General features: G+C 41.5%; 1 protein-coding gene and 1 pseudogene across 2 annotated transcripts in view; both read left to right on the forward strand.

Moving 5' to 3' along the window:
* The first annotated feature begins 1909 nt into the window (after positions 1-1909).
* On the forward strand, positions 1910-7965 carry LOC146483353 (uncharacterized; annotated as a pseudogene). Its single transcript, XR_014863879.1, has 3 exons — positions 1910-2691; positions 3570-3880; positions 5740-7965. The product of XR_014863879.1 is annotated as an uncharacterized LOC146483353 (transcript).
* A 7896-nt stretch (positions 7966-15861) lies between these two features.
* The window catches only part of LOC146483354 (uncharacterized), a 5387-nt gene continuing 1065 nt past the window's right edge, over positions 15862-20183 (forward strand). Inside the window, exons 1-3 of the mRNA XM_085106020.1 lie at positions 15862-16683; positions 18431-18739; positions 19014-20183. The exon at positions 19014-20183 is cut by the window's right edge and continues 1065 nt beyond it. Coding sequence (XP_084962146.1) covers positions 15987-16683; positions 18431-18739; positions 19014-19219 — 1212 coding nt within the window. The 5' untranslated portion in view covers positions 15862-15986 and the 3' untranslated portion in view covers positions 19220-20183. The remainder of the gene's footprint in view (positions 16684-18430; positions 18740-19013) is intronic.

Raw genomic sequence — 20183 nt, forward strand, 5'->3', positions numbered from 1 at the left:
AGGTCAGTTAGCCAGTGTTTTCGTAAACCCAACAACAGCTCGTAAATTTGGCGCATAAAATTCCATTTCTGCAACTTAAATTTTCAGCCGAAGCATGCAGACAAAAAGGCTACAAAGATCTGCCAAACCGCAGGAGACAACATTTTAAGCGTAATGTTCTCGTTGGTTTCCCCGATATATTGGCTTAAACTGGACAGGTCGTTTCGACAAGTCACATTCCACAGGTCACAAGTACAGGTCACGGCTGCACTGGTATATAATGAAGAGGGTTAGCGTGCCCTAGGCCTGAATAAGCTAGTATGGGGTTAGGGCTAGGAGACCCTGTTTAGCTTGTTCAAAATACAATTATCACAGTGACCCTTTGGTTGTCGTGTTACGACATCCAATAGGCCATTTCCGAGTTGCTGTGAACCTCATTATGAAAGCGAGGTTAAGTGCAAAAGGTTTTCATATGAAAATTTAGTTTTGTTTGCATATAAATGAAAACAAATTCATTATTAAACAAAAACATTATGAAAGCCTCGCTTTCATAATGAGGTTCAAAGCAACTCAAAAAATGGCCTATTGAAAACCGCTCTACATCCGGTGTTTGTAAGGTTTCATAAAACTTGTTCAATGCACCTAACAGGTGTACCGCGACGAACCTTTATTTGTTAACGTCCCTCACGGAATTTTTTTGAGTTACTCATGCCGACGTAGAGATCAGAGGCCTGTACGAGCGCAAAGCAGGATTTTGGCCTTAGGTATATATGTATACTCGAGTGTTACTTGGTAAAACAAAATAGAGGAATTAAACTCAGGAGAATAATAATGGACTTAAAAATTTTCTTTCGCAAGAGAGCAACTAAATTGAGGTTATTCTGCATCGTTTTGTATTGAAATCACCAAATAAAACGTTTTACACTACCTTTACGTCTTGTTACTTTTTATGATATGGTGGTGTAAAACAAAAGAACTCACTTACAGTATTAAAAACAAAGGAGGCTTTGAAAAGTTTTGACGACGCTTACTCGAAAACTGAATCTTTGATGCAATGGCCGAGACAGAAATTTCGATAAATGTTTTTTGAACGTTCTTTCTAAGTTTTTCACAAAACTCGGATCATTTAGCAACATGTACATGTTCAAGTACTCAGAACTTAATAAGCTTATAAATTGTAAAAGCAGCACAAACGCGTGAAGATCAGATCAAGATGGTGTGCATGTTGTTAAAAAAAAAGTCTTCGCGCGGAATTAAAACAATTGACACCTGTACGGAACAAATGTGCGGGTAAAAATGGGGAAGCACATGACTACATTTTGTTTTTCTCCTTTGCAGGAGCTTATGACCCTGTCCTTTGTTATTTTGATCAACATCCAGATTTAACTGAGGCTGGATGTGGGTATTTGAACAAGCCCTCCTTAGAGGGGATACACAAATCGTTAATAGTTTTACCCAATCTCGTACCCAGAGTCCTCAGGCTCTTTGGCCAGCGGTTGGTCGCCAGGAGAAATTCTGGGGTACAGGAATTTTATTACCGCAGGATTTCTGCGGTAAAACAATGGAAACCGTTACGGAGCTAAAACAGAGCAGCCAATCAAAAAATTTAAAATTTTTCGAATAGCCCACTTTGAAAATGAGTGATGGCCTGGGTCGAGAGTAACTGCCCAAGTGATTGTGGGATTGTTTGGGGGGACGCAAAAATGCGAAGATAATAGCCAACGTCCCCCCAAACCTTCCCACAATCGCTTGGGCAGCTACTCTCGACCCAGGCCATCACTCTTTTTCAAAGTGGGCTATTCTCCAGAGTCACTCCTGGCACCCACCCGCTGACCAAAAAGCCTGAGGACTCTGGGTACAAGATTGAGTTTTACCCAAAATAGAAAGAGACCCCCAGCAATCAACCGCTGACCAAATAGCCTGAGGACTCTGGTCACGAGAAGTGAAAGACATCCGTGTTGCTGTGATCGTATGAACAGGAGCGTCTTCAAGTTAATTCTCATTCATTATACACATCGAGTAAACGACTTCAAAATTACATCGCCTCATACAGCAACATGGAAGGAGAAGACTGCGACAGAGGAGAGGTAGTTTGCCGTGAAGAGGAGCCCCTTCTGCATCCTAGACCAGCTACATATCTTCACTTCCGTGTTGGGCGCGAGCAACAACACGCCAGTATATATGCAAGGTTTGTCTTGGCTTTTTTCAAATTTTGCTTCTGTTCGATCGGATTATGGGGACACCAAGCGTGGAACTACATTCCTCGCGTTTTATTCAGCCTACTATGTGTATGTCAAGTTCTATTTGAGTTTTTTGTCATCGCGAATGGTTGCCTAGATTTTCCTTGTTCTTCCAACACGACGGCACCTGAAAAGGATGACCTTGGAACGGAAGAAATTTTCTATGGACTTTTGTCTGTGGCGGCTATCCATTCCTATCTTACTTTCGTTGGTTGCTTTATGGCATCCAAACGTAAGAACTCGGCCTTAGTTTGTCCCTCACAGTCAATGGTGGATGTTCACAGTGTTACGGAGGTGTACTTGCTGTTTGCTGCTTTCCTGTCATTTTACACCATGTCAGGCTGGACCGTGTTACTTTACAGAATGGAGAATATTCGTATTATTTCAGCGATAGGCGTGGGAACCGTATGTTCGGCTCATTGGGCGTCAGTTAACACATGTAATATCTTCGCTGTCAGTTCTTTCGCACTTGGTGAGTTTTTAATTTGAAATTTGTATTCAATTTGCAGGGTGTAGGGTTTCATACTGACAAACTTATTTTGACGTGAAACGTGAACTGGTTACTTAGTTTCTCTTTTTTGAGTGTTTTTTGAGTGCATTGATTTAGCGTAGTACCCGTAAATTTAAACTAGATCGCGATCGAAGCAGTCTTTAACGGAGTGAGCTCAGAAATATATTCGTACTAAACACCTTTATATGGTTTTGTCAGTATTAAGTCTATCCTGTACTTAACAGGCAGCAAGTGTAAGGGTGCGTTCGATTGACCCTATTCCAGAATACGAATACATAAAATGATGACAAGAAATCCCTCATAAGAGGTTTTGGGAGTTACTGGAGTACAATGTGTCAGCGAAAGTTTGTAGCAATGTCTTCCCAAATGTTCTTAAAGAGAGAAAGCTAACATCTGTTCCTCTTACTATTATTACAGTTATTATTCCGGATTACGGTCAATCGAACGCTACGTATACGCTGTGTCCAGCTTATAGTAATAATCACAGATAAGGGCGGGAGTGCTTTCGATGTCACCAGGATCTCTCTCCTTTGCCAAATTGGTGACTTCATCCGCCACCACAAAATCTTCAGGGGATGCCAGATACACGTCCCAAGATCCATTCATTTAATCAACGTTGTCCCATACAATTTTGATTCCAATCTGTAAAAAGGGTGTGTTCTTTCAATGTCTAATGCAATGAACACATTGTTATTAAACCAAAAATCTGGAGCATGTGAGGAAATGGGCACCTACTATGCAGAAGCGCTGACCCCATTCAGGCCCAAAACAATCGATAAAATCAATGATGAATGAAAATTAATGTTAATCGATAATAATCGATTATCTGTATTCCTTAGGTACTTTCACACAAGACACCTTCAGACTCATTCGGAATATTCAAAATGGCACCCTTGATGATATGATCAGAATCCATGAAGACCTGTGTACAGTAGTTTCAACACCGTGTCAGCCTACAGTGCGTGGTTTGTGTTGCATTGGTTCACTTATGGAGCAAGTGTCCTTATAGGTGCAATATATATAGCGGAAGAAATTAAGTTGAATACTCCAACAAAGGAAATGGTTTCTTTTGGGTTTCTCTTTGTATGTCTCCTCTATCTTTTTCTTCTCCCTTGTATATGTGCTGCCCAGATCACAAGCTACTGCGCTGGTAAGAGCTGAATTTCTCATTCTACAGTTTTTCAAAGAAATCTTGAAATATCGTTATTAGCCATTATTATTCAGAACTAGTACACAATTCAATACAAGTCTAGTGGTGACCACCAGAAATTTAAACTACCCCAAGTCTTCTATGCAGCCGTTATTTTTTATCGTCACGCAAAGGGGAGGAAGTGAGGAGTGATCAGATCGAGAGTTAATTCTCTTATCCATCATTTGTGTCCTTAGTGCTAGCCGCACAACATTCATCTGTACCCTTCATATTCACATTGCCGCAATTAACACTACTATCACGCACGCGCTCCTCCCGTCTGGCCCGGTAGAGCAACCGACCACCAAATCTGGAAGTCGTGGGTGCAACTTACCCCAAGCTAGGACAAAGTTGTATTTTTTTATGCCTCGTGCCGTCTCTTATTTCCTTACTAGGGCTAACGCTTACTAGGAAATTCATGGGTTTACTGCAAAATACACTGCAGAGCGAACTATCTGATCCATCATTTGACCCAAATAACAGCTGCGTAGAAGACTTTACCCAGTTCCCACGAATGTAAGAATATTTTAAGGAGCTAACTCTGAAATTCTTGAGGATTAGTACTTTTAACGTTGCGGTGAAAGAGGGTTACTGAAGTTCCAAACCGATACTCACTGAACTGGGTGTCTGCACTGCCTGTATAGCTCTCTCAGCAAGAGTAGAGTACAATTGCTCTCGGCTGCTTTTGGAAAATGTAATGCGTCGATCAATTCAAGCCCTTAACATCCCTCCCATCCCGGGCATACCCCGGGCATTTCACTCATTTCCCCTGCCCGAGGACCAGGGCATTTGGCGCGAAGGGCCTTTCAGAGGGTGGGGGATTTGAACTTTACCTGGGTGGGGTGGGGAATTTGAGCCTGAAGTGTCAAGCTTACACCTTTCTTCTTGTCCGGCGGAATACACCTGGTTCCTGATCCATGGATGAGTTAAAAATCTGAAATGTTGCTTTGTGGGTGGGCTCAGCAAAAAGGATCTCCACATACTTTGCAATGCTTTCGAAGGTGTTAATAGGAATTCTGACTTCAATTGGAGGGAAACAGTTTCCAAATAGTGTATACCAAAAATTGGAACATCTGTTTTTGGGAAGGGCAATTGAACGCCAAATTCGGCTATTGGGTTGGGCACTTCAAGTTTTAAAAGCGGCTTTATGGTCCTGTAATGCGGGAATTTTAGCAAGCCAAGTTTCAGAAGTTCAAATGTCAGGAAGGTTGCCCTCGGGAGGGATGATGACGTTTCAAAATTATTGGTGCATGATTTTAAACACAAGTACATGACAGAGAAGCATGTTCTGATTGGTTTTGAAACATGGGATGTTTTGACATCCAACATTTGAATCTGATAAGCATTAGACAAACTTTTTACAAACGAGTTTTACAGTGAGTGAAATTTCTTCGTATGCTAAAAAGATTTTTAATATCTTAGCCACATTCAATCAATAGTTTCATTCGAATTTCAGTCACAAACAACTTGCTTGCGTACCAAAGCCCGTGTGACGGCTTTCGGCCAATCAAACTTCAAATGTTCGGTGACAAAACATGCCACGCTTCAAACATAATAATTTCATCTTTTTTCGTCACGTGGTCACTCTTATGCAACCGACGGTACTACTTTCACGTTCTTTTATGTGTTTGAATTTTGAACATCGTTAATATGAGCAAAACTAGAGTGGCCTGATTTATCAAAGACTCAAATGTAAATCAATTATCTTACCCGATAATGTTGCGGGATTTATTTTCCAGACAGAAGACGGCCATATTTTCAGCTCCACACCAGCTTGCATCTGTAATCTTTCATCTCTTCTCTTTTCTTTTTAATTAAAGGTGTCTACGAGAAAATAAATCGCACGATATCAACGGACTGGAATGAAGGCCATCCGTTCAGAGATCGTAAAAACATCGACCTGTTCATCTCTTATGCCAAAGACAGGCAGTGCGGATTTAAAGTTTGTAGAATCACGTTTAACACTTCGCTGGCTTGGCTTTCCTTTTTCTTTGGCCTTACAGCTTTGATGTTTCATTTCATCTAGTCTCGACGTGATTCCCATATTCCCTCAAGTGGCAGCGCAGATGCTGAGATCCAGCAAAGACGCTACAAAGACACTAGAAAGTACTTGAATTTTTTTTGACATTTTCGCTGTAGTTCTGTTAGATCAACGTTTTCTCGGTCATACACCTTAGTGTATTCTTCCCGAGCGACGCCTCAGTAAAGACGAAGGGCGGCGGGTTACAGTTGACAGATGTGATTTATAGGAAAGAATTAAGAGAAGGGCACAAGTTTTGTGTGTCAACAGACTGTTTTGGTGACCATGTATTAGTCGTTACCCTCAAAATTTAAATTTAATCACCTCAAAGTCGAAACGTTTCTCCATTTCCCCAAAATTCGTAAATTGACCTCTCCCGTCGCCCTCCGCTTTTGCATCCGTAAAATCACGAAGAATTCTGGGCAGCAGGGATGGAGCAGTGGTGAGAGCACTCGCCCCCCCCCCTTCAGTGTCGCCCGGGCTCGATTCCCGGACTCGGCGTCATATGTGGGTTGAGTCTGTTGTTGGTTCTTGTCCTTGCTCCGAGAGGTTTTTCTCCGGGTACTCTGGTTTTCCCCTGACTCCTCAAAAACCAACACTTCTAACTTCAAATTCGATCTGGGAAGTGTCTCCTCGATTAGTGCTCTGCGCTAAATGTGATTTAGTATTCGCTTTATTTTGTGACCCGTATTATATCCCCGTTGAGACATTTTTGGATTGGTTAAAACCTCGTAGAGATAATAACAATAAAACGCCAAAAACTTACAAGGTCATAGCATTTCACCATAGTCTGACTTTTGTATTACAAGACGAAGATAATAGTTCTTTTCGTGGTAAATTCCGCCACGCCAAATTTGACACTTTTTATTTTTACCTCGCTAGAAAAGCTTGAAAAATACTTTTAAAGACTGACTCTATTGTAAAATTTATATCATACAATATACATTTTTGTCGTCGTGAATAACCTCTTACTATCCAATCAGGGAAATACAGATTTATTTACATGCGATTTAGTGAAACTTATATAAGCCTCGGGGAAGGATTTCTCCATGATAATTGTTAGTCAGTGAAGTTGGGATAATTCAACGATTGCTTCATGTTCAGCTTGGACAACGATACTTGCCAACAGCAAGTCGAAAACAATTTTTCAGATAGTTTGTGCTGAATGTAAAGAGGATTAGGGGATTGACTTTTTAAACTGCTTTTAAGAAATAGGGAAATAAATATCGCGAAGTAGAATAAAGTCAAGGGGGTAGAAAAAGATAACGTTGATCGTTAGCGGTCGGGAATAAGTAGTATTTTCATCATTCGCTGATATTGTTTGTCTCTTGTATTGCTGGGGATGATTCCTTGGATCGCTGGATTTGTTAGGTTCGATTTCCGCCGCTCTCTCGAGTCCGGTCTTTGTTCCTGCTCGTTTTCCGAACATCAGCTGGAAATCGAGCCTATGGATTTGTTCTTCTCGGGGATTTTTAAGCCAATCAGTATTCGGTTAAAATGCATCAAAACTGTTACCGGCTTGATTTCCTTTGCTCCCTCGGGGCTCATTTTTCCGAACAGCGGCTGGTGATCAAACCTTCGCGGATAGCACTGCTCCGGCCCAGTTGTTCAAAGCCCGATTAAGATAACCCTGGATTAATGCAAACTTTGACTTGAGTTTAATTGCTAATCAACAAAGATTCTTCCAAAAGATTTTCGGCCCTCAGTTTTGACTTAGACTTTTCTTTACCTTTAGTTTGAAATTAGCCTTACCATTTTAACGAACGACTATAAAAGCCTCGATTAACTTTTAATGGTGGATTAGCGTCAATCGGCTTTCGACCAACCCGGCCCTGATTGATATGTCTATACACTTAATGCGGCAGCGCATGTAAATGGTGACTAATGATTTCTTTTAAATTTCATTCAAGTATAATCGGGAGCAATAGATTAATAATAAGGTAATATCAGGATGGTAAATATGGATGAATGATTCTACAGGGTGGCTTTACTGCTCGCCTTGTGAAATAGAAGTAATTATTTTTCAGTTAATGCTGTTTGGTTTGTTCTTTTCGGGGAATATATTTTGTCTTTTCTTTAACACTTTAACCAAGACGAAGCAAAGTGCATAATGCAAAATTTTCAATCAGTACAACTGACAAAACATGTTTACCACCCGATGTCATCACGTGTAAATGTTACTGAGGCCGTGCAAGAATAGCCGGCGTATTTCCAATTTATCCGTGGGATGTTACTCACGAGATTGAACAAATATTCCGTTCGCATCAGAAAACACTACAAAACTGAAGAAAAAAAAAAAAAGCTTGTTATTGACCTAACCCTCGGTAAAGGATAACTTTGCGGAGAGTGTTGAGTGAAAGAGTAAAAAGCCAATTAGCCATGTTAAAAGTATTTACTATTTTCTTTTCCCTTACTCAAGCATTTTATTCATTGTATCATCTGATTGTACGGTCTGATTCACATCGGTATGCGGACGTTTACTGATTAGAGCCTTTCTTTATTAAAGCCAACAACAAGACATTTGTCAAGATGGAAAATTGGTTGTTCAAAACCAAGTTGTCACATGTTATCACCAAATGTTCCATTTTGTTTTTTTTCAAGTCCTGCTAAAACAAGAATTGTTGAACAGCCCAATATTTTAATTTATCAAACATAATTCAATGGTACACAAGAGACGTGCAGTACAACATATTGATACAACATAATGTGGTATTGTGGTGTTGTAGGCATCGACTGCATTGTCTCTGACATACAGTACAGTGAATCTTATCCTACGAAATTCCAATTTGTTGTAAGTAAAAAATTGAACTAACTCTTACAAGTTTGAGATACTTTCGCTTGTTTTAATCTAATTCCAAGCGACGTTTTCGTTCGCGTCGCAATCGTCGCCGCTTATAAAGTTCCCTACCAGGGAAGTGGAACGCAGGAAAGGGGCATCGGTTTACTTTTATCGACGAATTGGCTCTTATAAGAGGTTTACCTGCACGTGGGCAATGATGTTACAATATTGATGTCGAAAATAAATCCAAATGTCGGAAAATATCGTACACGTATCACATCGATTTGAAAAACTGTTGACGGATCGATCGTGGCGTTGGTTGAAGGGATCGTGGCTGTGGGGAGCTTCATCGCGCATGCTCTGAAGGTTCAATTCTTTTGGAAAGCTGGAAGAGATGGGAATTTCGGGACCGAGTAATCAAAACCGTAACTGAGTATTGTTTTGGTATTTCATATCTCGGATTATTATTGATTTTTTTGTTTTGTTCTGTTTTTTCGTTGATATCACAGTCAACTCTCTCATAAGCGACCACCCTTGGGGCACGACAAAGTGGTCGCTTACGGTAGGTGGTCGCTTACGGGAAAGATCAACAAAATAAGCCAAATGCTATAATGATTAATTAATTAATTAATTAATTAATTAATTACATAAAAACATTACCTTATGAGCTAAAATTAGGCAAATAAGAACTGATTTATTTGATTTTATTAAGAAAAAGTTCTCCTTGAATGGTAGGCTCAAAATCCAAATTTAATCCCAATAAATAAACGGGAAAATGGCAAACAACAAAGTGTGAAAAGAAACTACAAACTCTAGCAAAAAAAGGCAAAAACTTGTACGCGTCAACAAAATCGTACGCGCCATAAAAATTTGAAATATCGCGCGCGTGTCACGTGATCACGCGCGCACAAAGTTCTCCGCAGGGGGTAGTCTCAACGTCTCAAAGAATTCAAACATCTTCCCCCCTCGGTCAGTGTTCATCATAATCATCTAGTTCAGCAAAACACTGATCGACTTGACGGCTCTTCATTTCACCAACAACAACTGCCTTCCTTCTGAGTCTTTGTTCTGGATGGGTGCAAGTTGGTGAACTTGCATCTGCAACTTCCGTTGTGGTAACTTCAAGAGGATACAACTTCTGTAAGGGTCTCCTAAGATGGGTACGTTTGCCTTTGTTTGAGATAACTTCAACCGTTGCTCCTCGTACAAGACCATCGTTCCCTGGATGAACGTCTTGAACCTTTCCAAGCTTCCACGTTCCTCGGTTAGACCTTCCTTCTTCCATCACAGTAACGATGTCTCCTAGCTGAATTGAGCGACCGGTGAAAGTTCCCTTCTTAGTCCTGTGGTGTTCTCGCAACTCTACCACGTATTCTCGCTTCCAACGGTTCGAGAAATGGGACAGCAGTAACAGTAAATAACGCTGTCTTCTTGTGAGAAGTGAAACTTCACTTGTCTCTTCTTCGTCGACTGCAATTTCGTCAGGAATTGAAAGCAATCTTTTTCCTGTCATCAAATGAGATGGTGTGAGTGGTTCCTCAATATCTTCTGAAGACACGTACGTCAGAGGGCGGGAATTCAACACGCATTCCACCTCGGTAACAACAGTCAATAGTTCTTCATACGACAACTTGGCATTCTTGAGAATTTTCTTCAGACAACGTTTCACAGAACGAATCAAGCGTTCAAAGAAACCACCCCACCAAGGGGCTCTTTCCAAATTAAACCTCCACTTCACCTTAAGATTCAACAGATACCTCTGTACTTCTGGAAGCTCAAACACTGAAGACAATACTCTTGCGGCGGTCTTGAAAGTTTTAGCGTTGTCTGATACAACCAACCTCGGAATACTGCGTCTACAAATAAAATGTTGAAGCTTCTGATGAATGTTTCAGTGCTGAGATTGGGTACCACTTCAAGATGGACGGCTCTGGTGCTTCCACAGGTAAACAGTGCAAGGTAGACCTTCTGCATATTGCTCTGCTCCTCATTTTCGCCACTCCTCACAAATAGCGGTCCAGCAAAGTCAATTTCAGTATTTGTAAAGGCAGGGTTCTCTTCCACGCGGAATTGAGGCAATGGTGCAGTTGGCGGGACGGCATAATGCTTGCCTTCGGTCTTCTTGCAATTCACACATTTCGATATTACCTTTCGAACAGTTTGTCTTCCCCTTGTGACCCAAAATCGAGATCTCAGTTCCGTTAAAGTTTCCTTAACACCATTGTGTAGCACTCGCTGATGGCAGTCATCGATAATAAGCACTGTCAAATGATGGTCAACTGGCAAAAGAATAGGATGTTTAGCATCAAACGGTATGGATGCGTTTTGCAATCTTCCCCTGCATCTGAGTAATCCATTGTCATCTGAGTACAAGCCAAGTTGTTGTTTCAAATTCTCGAATCTTGGGGACCTGACTACAGCTTTCTGCATTTCCTTCAACCACAAGATTTCCACAGATTCACATTCTTCATTACTGAGCGGTCCGACTAGTTTTTCTTGGGTCTCCTTTGACCTTGTGTTACGCAGAAATCGGAGTACAAAGGCAGTTACTCTGATTAGGCGTTTGAAGTCGCCAAATTTGTTAGGGTCCAATACACTGGACAGACTTGGGATTCTGCTTTCCACAACGAGTCCAGTAGAATGAATCAGCTTACTCTTCGGTTTGTCGCTGGGACGCATCTCATCATAGTAGTCACGTGACAATTCAGTGACATCCGCTGGGCTGGGCCACTTATCCTTTCCTCTGAGCAGCCAAGGGGGTCCATGCCACCAAATTTCAGACTCTTGTAAGGCCTCCGCACTCATTTCACGGGACGGCAAATCAGCTGGGTTTTCATAACCTGGGCAGTGGTTCCACGATTCAGATGGGATCAGTTGTCGAATTTCTTTGACTCTGTTCTGCACAAATTGCTTGTACTCTCTATCGACTCCCTTTATCCAGTGCAGCGTCGTCATGGAGTCAGTCCAGCAGAAAACTTCATTAATTTGAGCTATCGGTTAAAGCGCCTCTCTGATACGCTGGACTAGCCTTGCTAATATCAACGCAGCTAAAAGCTCAAGTCGTGGGATTGTTGGTTTCGTTAAGGGTGCAACTCTAGTTTTGCTTATGATAAGCCGGGTCTTTAATCGTCTCGATTCTCAAATATACGGTAGCAGCGTAGGCGACTTCTGAACTGTCTCCAAAACCATGGATTTGCAGAGAGGTTACTTGATCTCTAACGTTGTGGAAATAACATCTGTCAATCGAAATAGACTGAACTTTCATCAGATCTGACAACCAACTTGTGTACTTGAAGTTCAGTTCATCACAAAGAGGTTCGTCCCAGTCAGTCTTTAATTTGCACAAATTTTGAAAGAGGATCTTGACTGTGATAAACAGTGGAGATATGAAACCGAGAGGATCGTAAAGTTTAGCGACGACTCTAAGAACTGATCGTTTGGTCAATGGCAAGTCTTTAGCGAAGTTAACCAGCCAATCAAAACGTAGAATGAAGGCATCTCTTGTTATGTCCCAGTTCAGACCAAGAACCTTTCTCTCTTCAGATGTTTTGCCTTTCATTCCAAGACGACTGTTCTTCTATTATTCTGTTGTATTCGGCGAGCAATTCAGGGTTTCTTCTCAGACGCTTCAAGACATAATTTAGGCGTGAGACTGCAACTTCATAGTTGTCTGGTAGCAAAGGGTGATGTTCCTTACACGGTAAAGATACTTCGTAGCGGCCATCGCGCTTGTGAATCGTATCCAAGAACTTGTCATGAACAGATGCTTCGTTTGCTAACACACCAATGCTCTCTAACTCCCAGAATTTCCTCATTTCTTCCACTAGCGGGTCTCCGTGTTTTTCCTCTGAAACAGCCTCGAAAGGATGCGACGTGTCAAGTCTCAGAGTGTGGCAGGTTGTCAGATTCACTTCAGATTCAGAACTCAGTTCTTGGGGTAAGGGACCGGATAGTACCCAACCAAGAGTCGTTTTCATGGAGACAGGACCAAATTCCCCCCGTTTCAGATCTCCGGTAAAGAAACACCAATAGACGTCATTTCCAATCAAGATATCCACTTCTGAGCCGCAATCCACGACTGGGCAATCCGCGAGTTCTAAATCAACCAAATGTCTGTAAGACTGTTGGGTAAGTTACACTGATTGATCCTTTAGAGGGCTGCAAATTAGGGGAACTACATGCGCAGTCATCTGAACTGTCGAGCTGTCTACACCAAGTCCTTTGACACAGAATTCAACGACATCGCATTCTTTCAGTTGCTCGTTCTCTTGTCCGAAAGTCTTGATAAGAAGCTTCTCGGATTTTACAGCGGATAGATTAAGCTTGTTCCTGGCACGTTCGGTCATATAGCTTCGCTGACTTCCACTATCAAACAAGATTCGCATAGTGAGACCAGTGTGGAGCTGATTAACGCTAGACACCTAGCCAATAGCAGTTTGCAGATTGAAGGACAGATGTATTCGAGTTTACTTCCCTTCCTGGACTCCCTCTTGACGCGCAGTTGTACATTTGGCATTATTGCAAATCGACACGTGATGTTTTCCTGAGCAATCATGACACGTGCTGCTAGAAGGGCAATTCCGCGCCAGATGACTGCGACGCAAGCACAAGAAACAACGCCCCTGTTGTTTTAATAGATTTCTTCTAGCTCCAATATCAGTGATGGTGGTACAACGCGCGCTGGGGTGCTTCTGTCTGCTGTACGTACAACTAACAGACTTCTCTTCTGATTGTGTTACTAAGGCAGATGCGGTAGAGGGGCCTGACCTACCCTTAATAAATCTCCCGACATTCGACTTCACTGGGATCACAGCTGGTTCAGACAAGTTATTTTCAATCAGTTCACAGCGCTCCCTTGCTTCAATTTCGCTGTCAAAGGCCCCTAAGAGTACATCTAAGTCCCACTGTTCTTTATCTATGGACCTTGAAATTATTAAGCGCAGATTTGCTGGTAGTTTCTCCATCAGAAGGGGTATCAACAACTTTCCATAAGATTCACTTTCCACCCCTATAGCTTGAAGAGCGCGAATGTGGGCCTCAGCTTGATCGTAAAGCTCCCTTAGACGTTTCAAGTTACTGTCAGATGCTACTGCTGCTATCTTAACGAGACTCTCCATATGTGCATTGATAATAACTTGTGGTTGCCCGAAACGCTTCTTTAGAATGTTTTTCGCCGCTTCATAATTATCGGCTATTAAAGGAAGATCACGAATGGCTGCGGCGGCCGTACCTTCCACTAAGGTTTTAAGATAGTTGAACTTATCAACATCTGACAGCGCTTGGTTCTCGTCCACAGCACTTACGAATGAATCCCAAAAGGGAGAGAAAAGCATGGGATCCCCATGGAACTTTTTCAGAGAAATCTTAGGTAGTTTTGCCTTTACTCCAAGGCCATAACTAAACGAATTAGAAGTAACAGAATGAGAGTTGGACTTATCTGAATTGTTCTCCACTTCCGCAAGGAGCACCTCGTCTATCTTCACCATCATTTCATGAATAGACTCTCTGAAATTTCCTGTTTCTTCTATTTCTGCTTCGATTTGATCCTCTTTAAGTAGACCGAGGATTTTGTCATCTAGACTTCCAAGAATCTTGAGTTTCTCTTCAAGAGCAATCCGATATGTTTTCAGCTGATTAACCACGGTGGGCTCGAAACGGTCGAGTAGAGATAGAATCCTTTCCAGAGTTTTCGTGACATATCCCTTATGTCCTCCTCGAATTTTCTTCTTCTTTTTCAAATCTTCGTTCCCCATTTTGTAGATGAAATCCTCTTCAGACGGCGACCATTCGCTTCCCGGGTCTCGGCACCATGTTAAGAAAAAGTTCTCCTTGAATGGTAGGCAAATCCAAATTTAATCCCAATAAATAAACGGGAAAATGGTAAACAACAAAGTGTGAAAAGAAACTACAACCTCTAGCGAAAAAAGGCAAAAACTTGTACGCGCGTCAACAAAATCGTACGCGCCATAAAAATTTGAAATATCGCGCGCGTGTCACGTGATCACGCGCGCGCAAAGTTCTCCGCAGGGGGTAGTCTCAACGTCTCAGAGAATTCAAACAGATTTCACATGAAACAAGTTTCGGGAAAAGTACAGTAGAGTGTACAGTAGTTGTCAATGTGTCTCGTGTTAATTAAAATCACCTGAAACTTTGTAGAACATTTTGGAACAGAACACTGTAACAATTCCCGTTTACCTACATATCTAATTATAGCCATCTTATCTGTCTGTAAACTGTTTTTATCTGTCAGCAGTCTGGGGTTGCGTCATTTACTAACGATCATACTTGATTATGTTGGGTGGTCGCTTACCGGAAACAGAAAACAAAAGAATATGTCAAATTTCTGGCCTAAAAAGCTGTCGCGGTCCCTTAAGAAATTTGAGCGGTGGTCGCTTTCTAGAGAGCTCTTGAAACAGTATTTTTAAATACTGTTTAAAGTTAAAACTGAGAAACAAAACGGTTGTTTATGAAGTGGTCGCTTACGGGAGGTAGTCGCTTATGAGAAGTGGTCGCTATGAGAGAGCTGACTGTATTTTTGTACACAATCATCCTCGGATCCCCAGGGGTAGCCTGAATTTCAGCCGCCTCCTCCGCTCGCAGCGAGGGGAGGAGGCGGCTGAAATTCAGGCTACCCCAGGGGCAGCTAGTCGAGAGGAAGGGATTTCTATGGGCGACAGTTTGCAACAATCTTGAACGGGAGAGCCCCTGGGCACTTACTCTTACCGAACCAGTTCCAGAAGAATTTCCATGCCCCGCTTTTGAGCTCTCTCGTTCTTGTTGTAAACTTTTGCCTATGAAAATTCTTATTTCCTCCCTACTAACTGCCCCTCAGGGTCTTCGAGGATGGTAAACATTAGATCTGAGTGGAAATCACTGGACGTACCTACCTACATTGCCAGGAAAACCCCCTTATTAAAAATCATTATCAACGGTCATACAAACCAGCTTTTTGTCGGAAAATCAAAGTAGCCTTTGATTCCCGCAAAAAACATTATGGGAGTTTAATTCAGTTGGAAAACCGGAAGAGTACGAGTCGGAATTCCAACCCCGTTCCCAGGGTCCTCTCCTACTCGGCCACGGGGGCCGAGTAGGAGAGGACTCTGGGAACGAGGTTGTAGGGATTCCTGGGGAATTTCTGTGCACCGAGTGATCGAAACCGAAAGTAAAGCGTTTGAAGTGGCTTTATTCACAGGGGATTGATTTGCTACCACGACAGCGCGCGTCTGAACTAAGTCAGTCATTGATTGGTGGCAATTTGTCAACCTAACATGGAAGATGAACTACTGGATCAACAGCAAGAGGTCCCTGAAGAAAATAACGAAGAACAACCAACATATCTCAGCTTCCGGCTTGGTCGAGAAGAGCACCAAACTGATAAATGTAATGGGATCGTGCTCACTGTTTTTAAAGTTTGGTTCTGTTCTCTTGGATTATGGGGACATCAGGCTTGGAACTATGTTCTTCGTATTTTAGTCTGCGTTACTTGCGTTTCACAAACTGCCTATTATCTTTACATCGTGATACACTGTGGCGGCTTCTACCGCCGCGTTCAGAATTCAACGGACAAAGGAAGTTATATAACTATTCATGAAACGGCAATTGGGAACGCTGTTTATACGATTAGTTCTATCGCCGCTCTCATTTCTTACGTCTTTTTTATTGGCTGTTTCTACGTGGCCAAAGGAAAGAACTCGGCAATGGTGGCTCCCTCTGAAACATTAATGAACGACCTTGATATAAAAAACAACGTAGGTTGGTTGTTTCTCGCTTTTGTTCTCATCACAGCAGTGTTTTTATATTTATCAGCTACTTTTTACATAATGACATCGAGTGTCTGCGCCTGTGATCCAAAAGTGAAATTTTTTGTGACCCGTGCTGACCGTGCTGGAGTAGGAGCTCAGTATTTGGCACAATGGGCAGCGATTACCTCTTGTCACGTGTTTGCTGTCAGTTCGCTTGCCCTAGGTAAGCCATTTCACGCTTTTCCAGAGCGCGTAATGAATCTTAATTGCATGTAACTGAGTGGGCCATACTGAGTGGGACTCCAAAATAAATCAAATCACGAATCGCCAAGGAACTAGGAAAATGTGACCGTCATCAAGGGGTTATTATGAACACAACACTATCGAATAAGTAGTGGAAACGCCACCAAAATCGTAGCCTCTCTCGCAGACGAGTTTTTTGGCTCGTCACGCAATCTTTCCTCCCCAACCTTGGTTCAGGAAATGTTGCGTGACGAGCCAAAAGATAGTTTACAAGGCCAATCGTCGTCTATCGGGTTTTAGCTAATCAGTTTAACTCATTATAGTTGATAATTTTTGAAAAGCTGACAGAGCTGATACGATCGACAGTAAGATAATGAAGAACCAAGGGACTGGGGAAATGCCATCGTTTAATATATCGTAATTCTTTCTCAAACTCATTAATAATTCATCAAGAGAAAACAAAGAAAATCACTACCGTGACCGTGGTTTGGATATGTGATCCTAATTACCATAAAATTTTGCCAACTTTAGCCTTGAATTTCTCCAAGAATTATTGATCATTTGAGAAGCTATATCAAACACTTGAAAGTGTGTTTCATCAGATATTTGAAACACCTCGAAGTCGTTTAAAAAAACTCGGCTGCGCCTCGTTTTTTCAACCTACTTCTCAGTGTTTGGATATCTGATGAAAAACTCTTCCTCGTGTTTAATATATTACGTCACAAACGGACGGCCCGGTAGCAATTTTAATCATTAAAGTAATGAATTCGTGGAAACGTGACCAAAATCGTTGCTTATCGGTATTAAATTAATAACTTAGATGATAATTTTTGAGAAGTTAACCGAGCTGATACTGAGAGGCAACGTAGAGTTAACCATCATTCCGACGGCCATCGGCAAATAACAAACCCTAATAGGCTGCAATAACAAATAAAAACAGAGATTCCTTTGTTGGCTGAGAGAGAAGTTTATTTGCGAAGGTAGCAAATCTAAAGTTACATACAAATCGCCGAATAAATCTCTTTGACCCGGGAGGGTGGGTGGGCAAAAAAATTTGAATGTACAAAAGTATAAGTACTATACTCAAAGACAGTGATGTTACTTGCAATTACGTATCCTAGTTATCAATTTAAATATCCAGTTACTTGATACAGTCGGTAATTACATAGATTGACGGTAGATAAATTAGGATAGCGTGGGGGTCAATTAAGCATTTTTAGAGGACCCCCAAATAGGCCAATGTGAATCCGATAGGATTCTGAACCCTTTAATCATTTTTAAAAGAAGGGTTGCCAATCTTGTTGATTTCTTTTTCAACCAACATTATTGGTTCAAAAAGGTAGAAGTTGCCAAACCACGTTTCAGTTAGCTCGAATCCCCTTTAGTTTAATGGGAATGCGGTTGCCTTTACTTGAGCCATTTCCCTAGACCCTCTTTCAGAAGCTTCACTGTGTTTGAAAAATTCAACAAACTGATTTTTGCTAATCGGCATAGCGCACCCCCGCGCACCATATCTAGACTGAGAAATAGGGGAGAAATTAGAACTCGTGAAAGAGGCGTTCTTTAATGTGACACGCAATTTTTTAAAATATTCTGGCAGCTAGGCATGTTTGGGTTCTTTCACGGGCAATTTATTTATTTATTTATTTATTTATTTATTTATTTGTTTATTTGCTGTTACTGATCAGTTCCTTTTGGCAGATGATTGTTTTATTTATCTTTCGTAGGCACCTTTTCACAAGACGCGTACAGGCACATCCGGGACATTCAAAATGGCACCCTTGATGACATCATAAGGATTCACGAAGACCTGTGCACGATGGTGTTCAATACCGTGTCAGCCTACAGTTGGTGGTTCGTGCTACATTGGTTCACTTATGGAGCAGACGTCATTTTATCAGTCATCCACGTATCCAAAGAATTGCACTCAAAAGTCGCTACAGAGTTGGCGTACTACATAATGTGTTTGTTGCTTCATCTTTATTTATTTCTTCTTCCATGTTGTCTTGCTGCTAAAATTACAAATTCTTGCACAGGTTAGTAAAGGCGTTTTTAACTATCTACAAAGTTAAATCGCAACTATATGCAGGTAACACAACTTTCTGTCAAATTCTGAATCGTGTATGTTAACATTCTTGATATAGTATCGTGATGTCGCCCCGCTTAAATTTTTCGGATGGGCTCAACTGACAAATGGACAAATGTTCGGAATCATCTACCCCTTCATTCAAGTTTTCTGCCTTTAAACTGAAACCAGTCACCGAATTTCAATAATTTATACTTTGGCATTTCATTTCTTTTCTTTTAAAGGTATCTTTGAGAAAATTAACTGCAGCACATCTGTTGACTGGAATGAAGGTCATCCATTCAGAGAACGTCGTCACATCACAATGTTTGTCTCCTACGCTGAGAAGAGGAGGTGTTGTTTTAAAATTGGAAGAATCACGTTCGACAATTCTCTGGCCTGGTTTTCCTTCGTCTTTGGACTGGTGGGTTTGTTGGCCCACTTCTTCTGACTCCCCTCTGTTACATGTTACATGCGTGAAAACGACAACAGAGACTGAGTGAACCTTAGTAAGAGAAAATAAGGGAACAGAAACTAGGGGCGTTGGCTGGGATATGCAATATCGTACCCAGAGTCCTCTGGCTTTTTGGTCAGCGTGTAATCTACTGGCAACCACCGCTGACCAAAAAGCCAGAGGACTCTGGGTACAAGATAGTGGGATATGTGAATTTCACTGATTTATTTTTAAGCATCGTCTGACCGGAAGTTGGTTTCCCGAGACATCCGCAAACGGTCAGTGTGGCGTCACAGGAAGTCAACTGAGCGTGCTAACGTTGCATTGTATAATGGCGGCTGTTGAATATTAGAGTTGCTTATTAGAGTATGACACCTATCGCAACTGAAAGTGAGTTTTTTTTTAAAGTGTCCAGAATAGTAGAATTTATGGTTTCGTGCCCTAACTGAGGAATGTGGTAACGTTTGTTTTAAGAATAGCTTAAAACAGACGTTGCTTGAATGCAAATGTTAGTTGGTGGCCTTGAAAACTAATTAATCTGCCATAACCTTAGATAATGCTAGCTCATTTTGTATTTACTGGCACATTTGTGTTGAGTATCCTTTTGAGACCGTACAGTATCTTCTAAGCCTAGCTGTAAACTGAAAAAGGCTACACTTTCCGACTTTGTTGGAATTTTGTTACTTCAATAGTGGGCATCAAAGATAATTGGGCTTAAAGTTGGGTTATTTGCGGTTTCTCGTTATATGCTGATAAGAGCCACAACTAACTAGAATCGGCAGGAGATAAAAAAAGATAACGTTGATCGTAAGCAGTCGCGCGGGAGTAAGAAGTATTTTCATTATTCCGGCCTCTTGTATTGCTGGGGATGATACCTTGGATCGCTGGATGTTGTTCTTCTGGGGGATTTTAAAAACAAATATTCGGTGCAAATGCATTAAAACTGATATAGGCTTGATTT

This window comes from Pavona decussata, unplaced genomic scaffold, assembly GCF_977016875.1.
Source record: "Pavona decussata unplaced genomic scaffold, jaPavDecu1.1 SCAFFOLD_39, whole genome shotgun sequence".
NCBI classification, from domain to species: domain Eukaryota; kingdom Metazoa; phylum Cnidaria; class Anthozoa; order Scleractinia; family Agariciidae; genus Pavona; species Pavona decussata.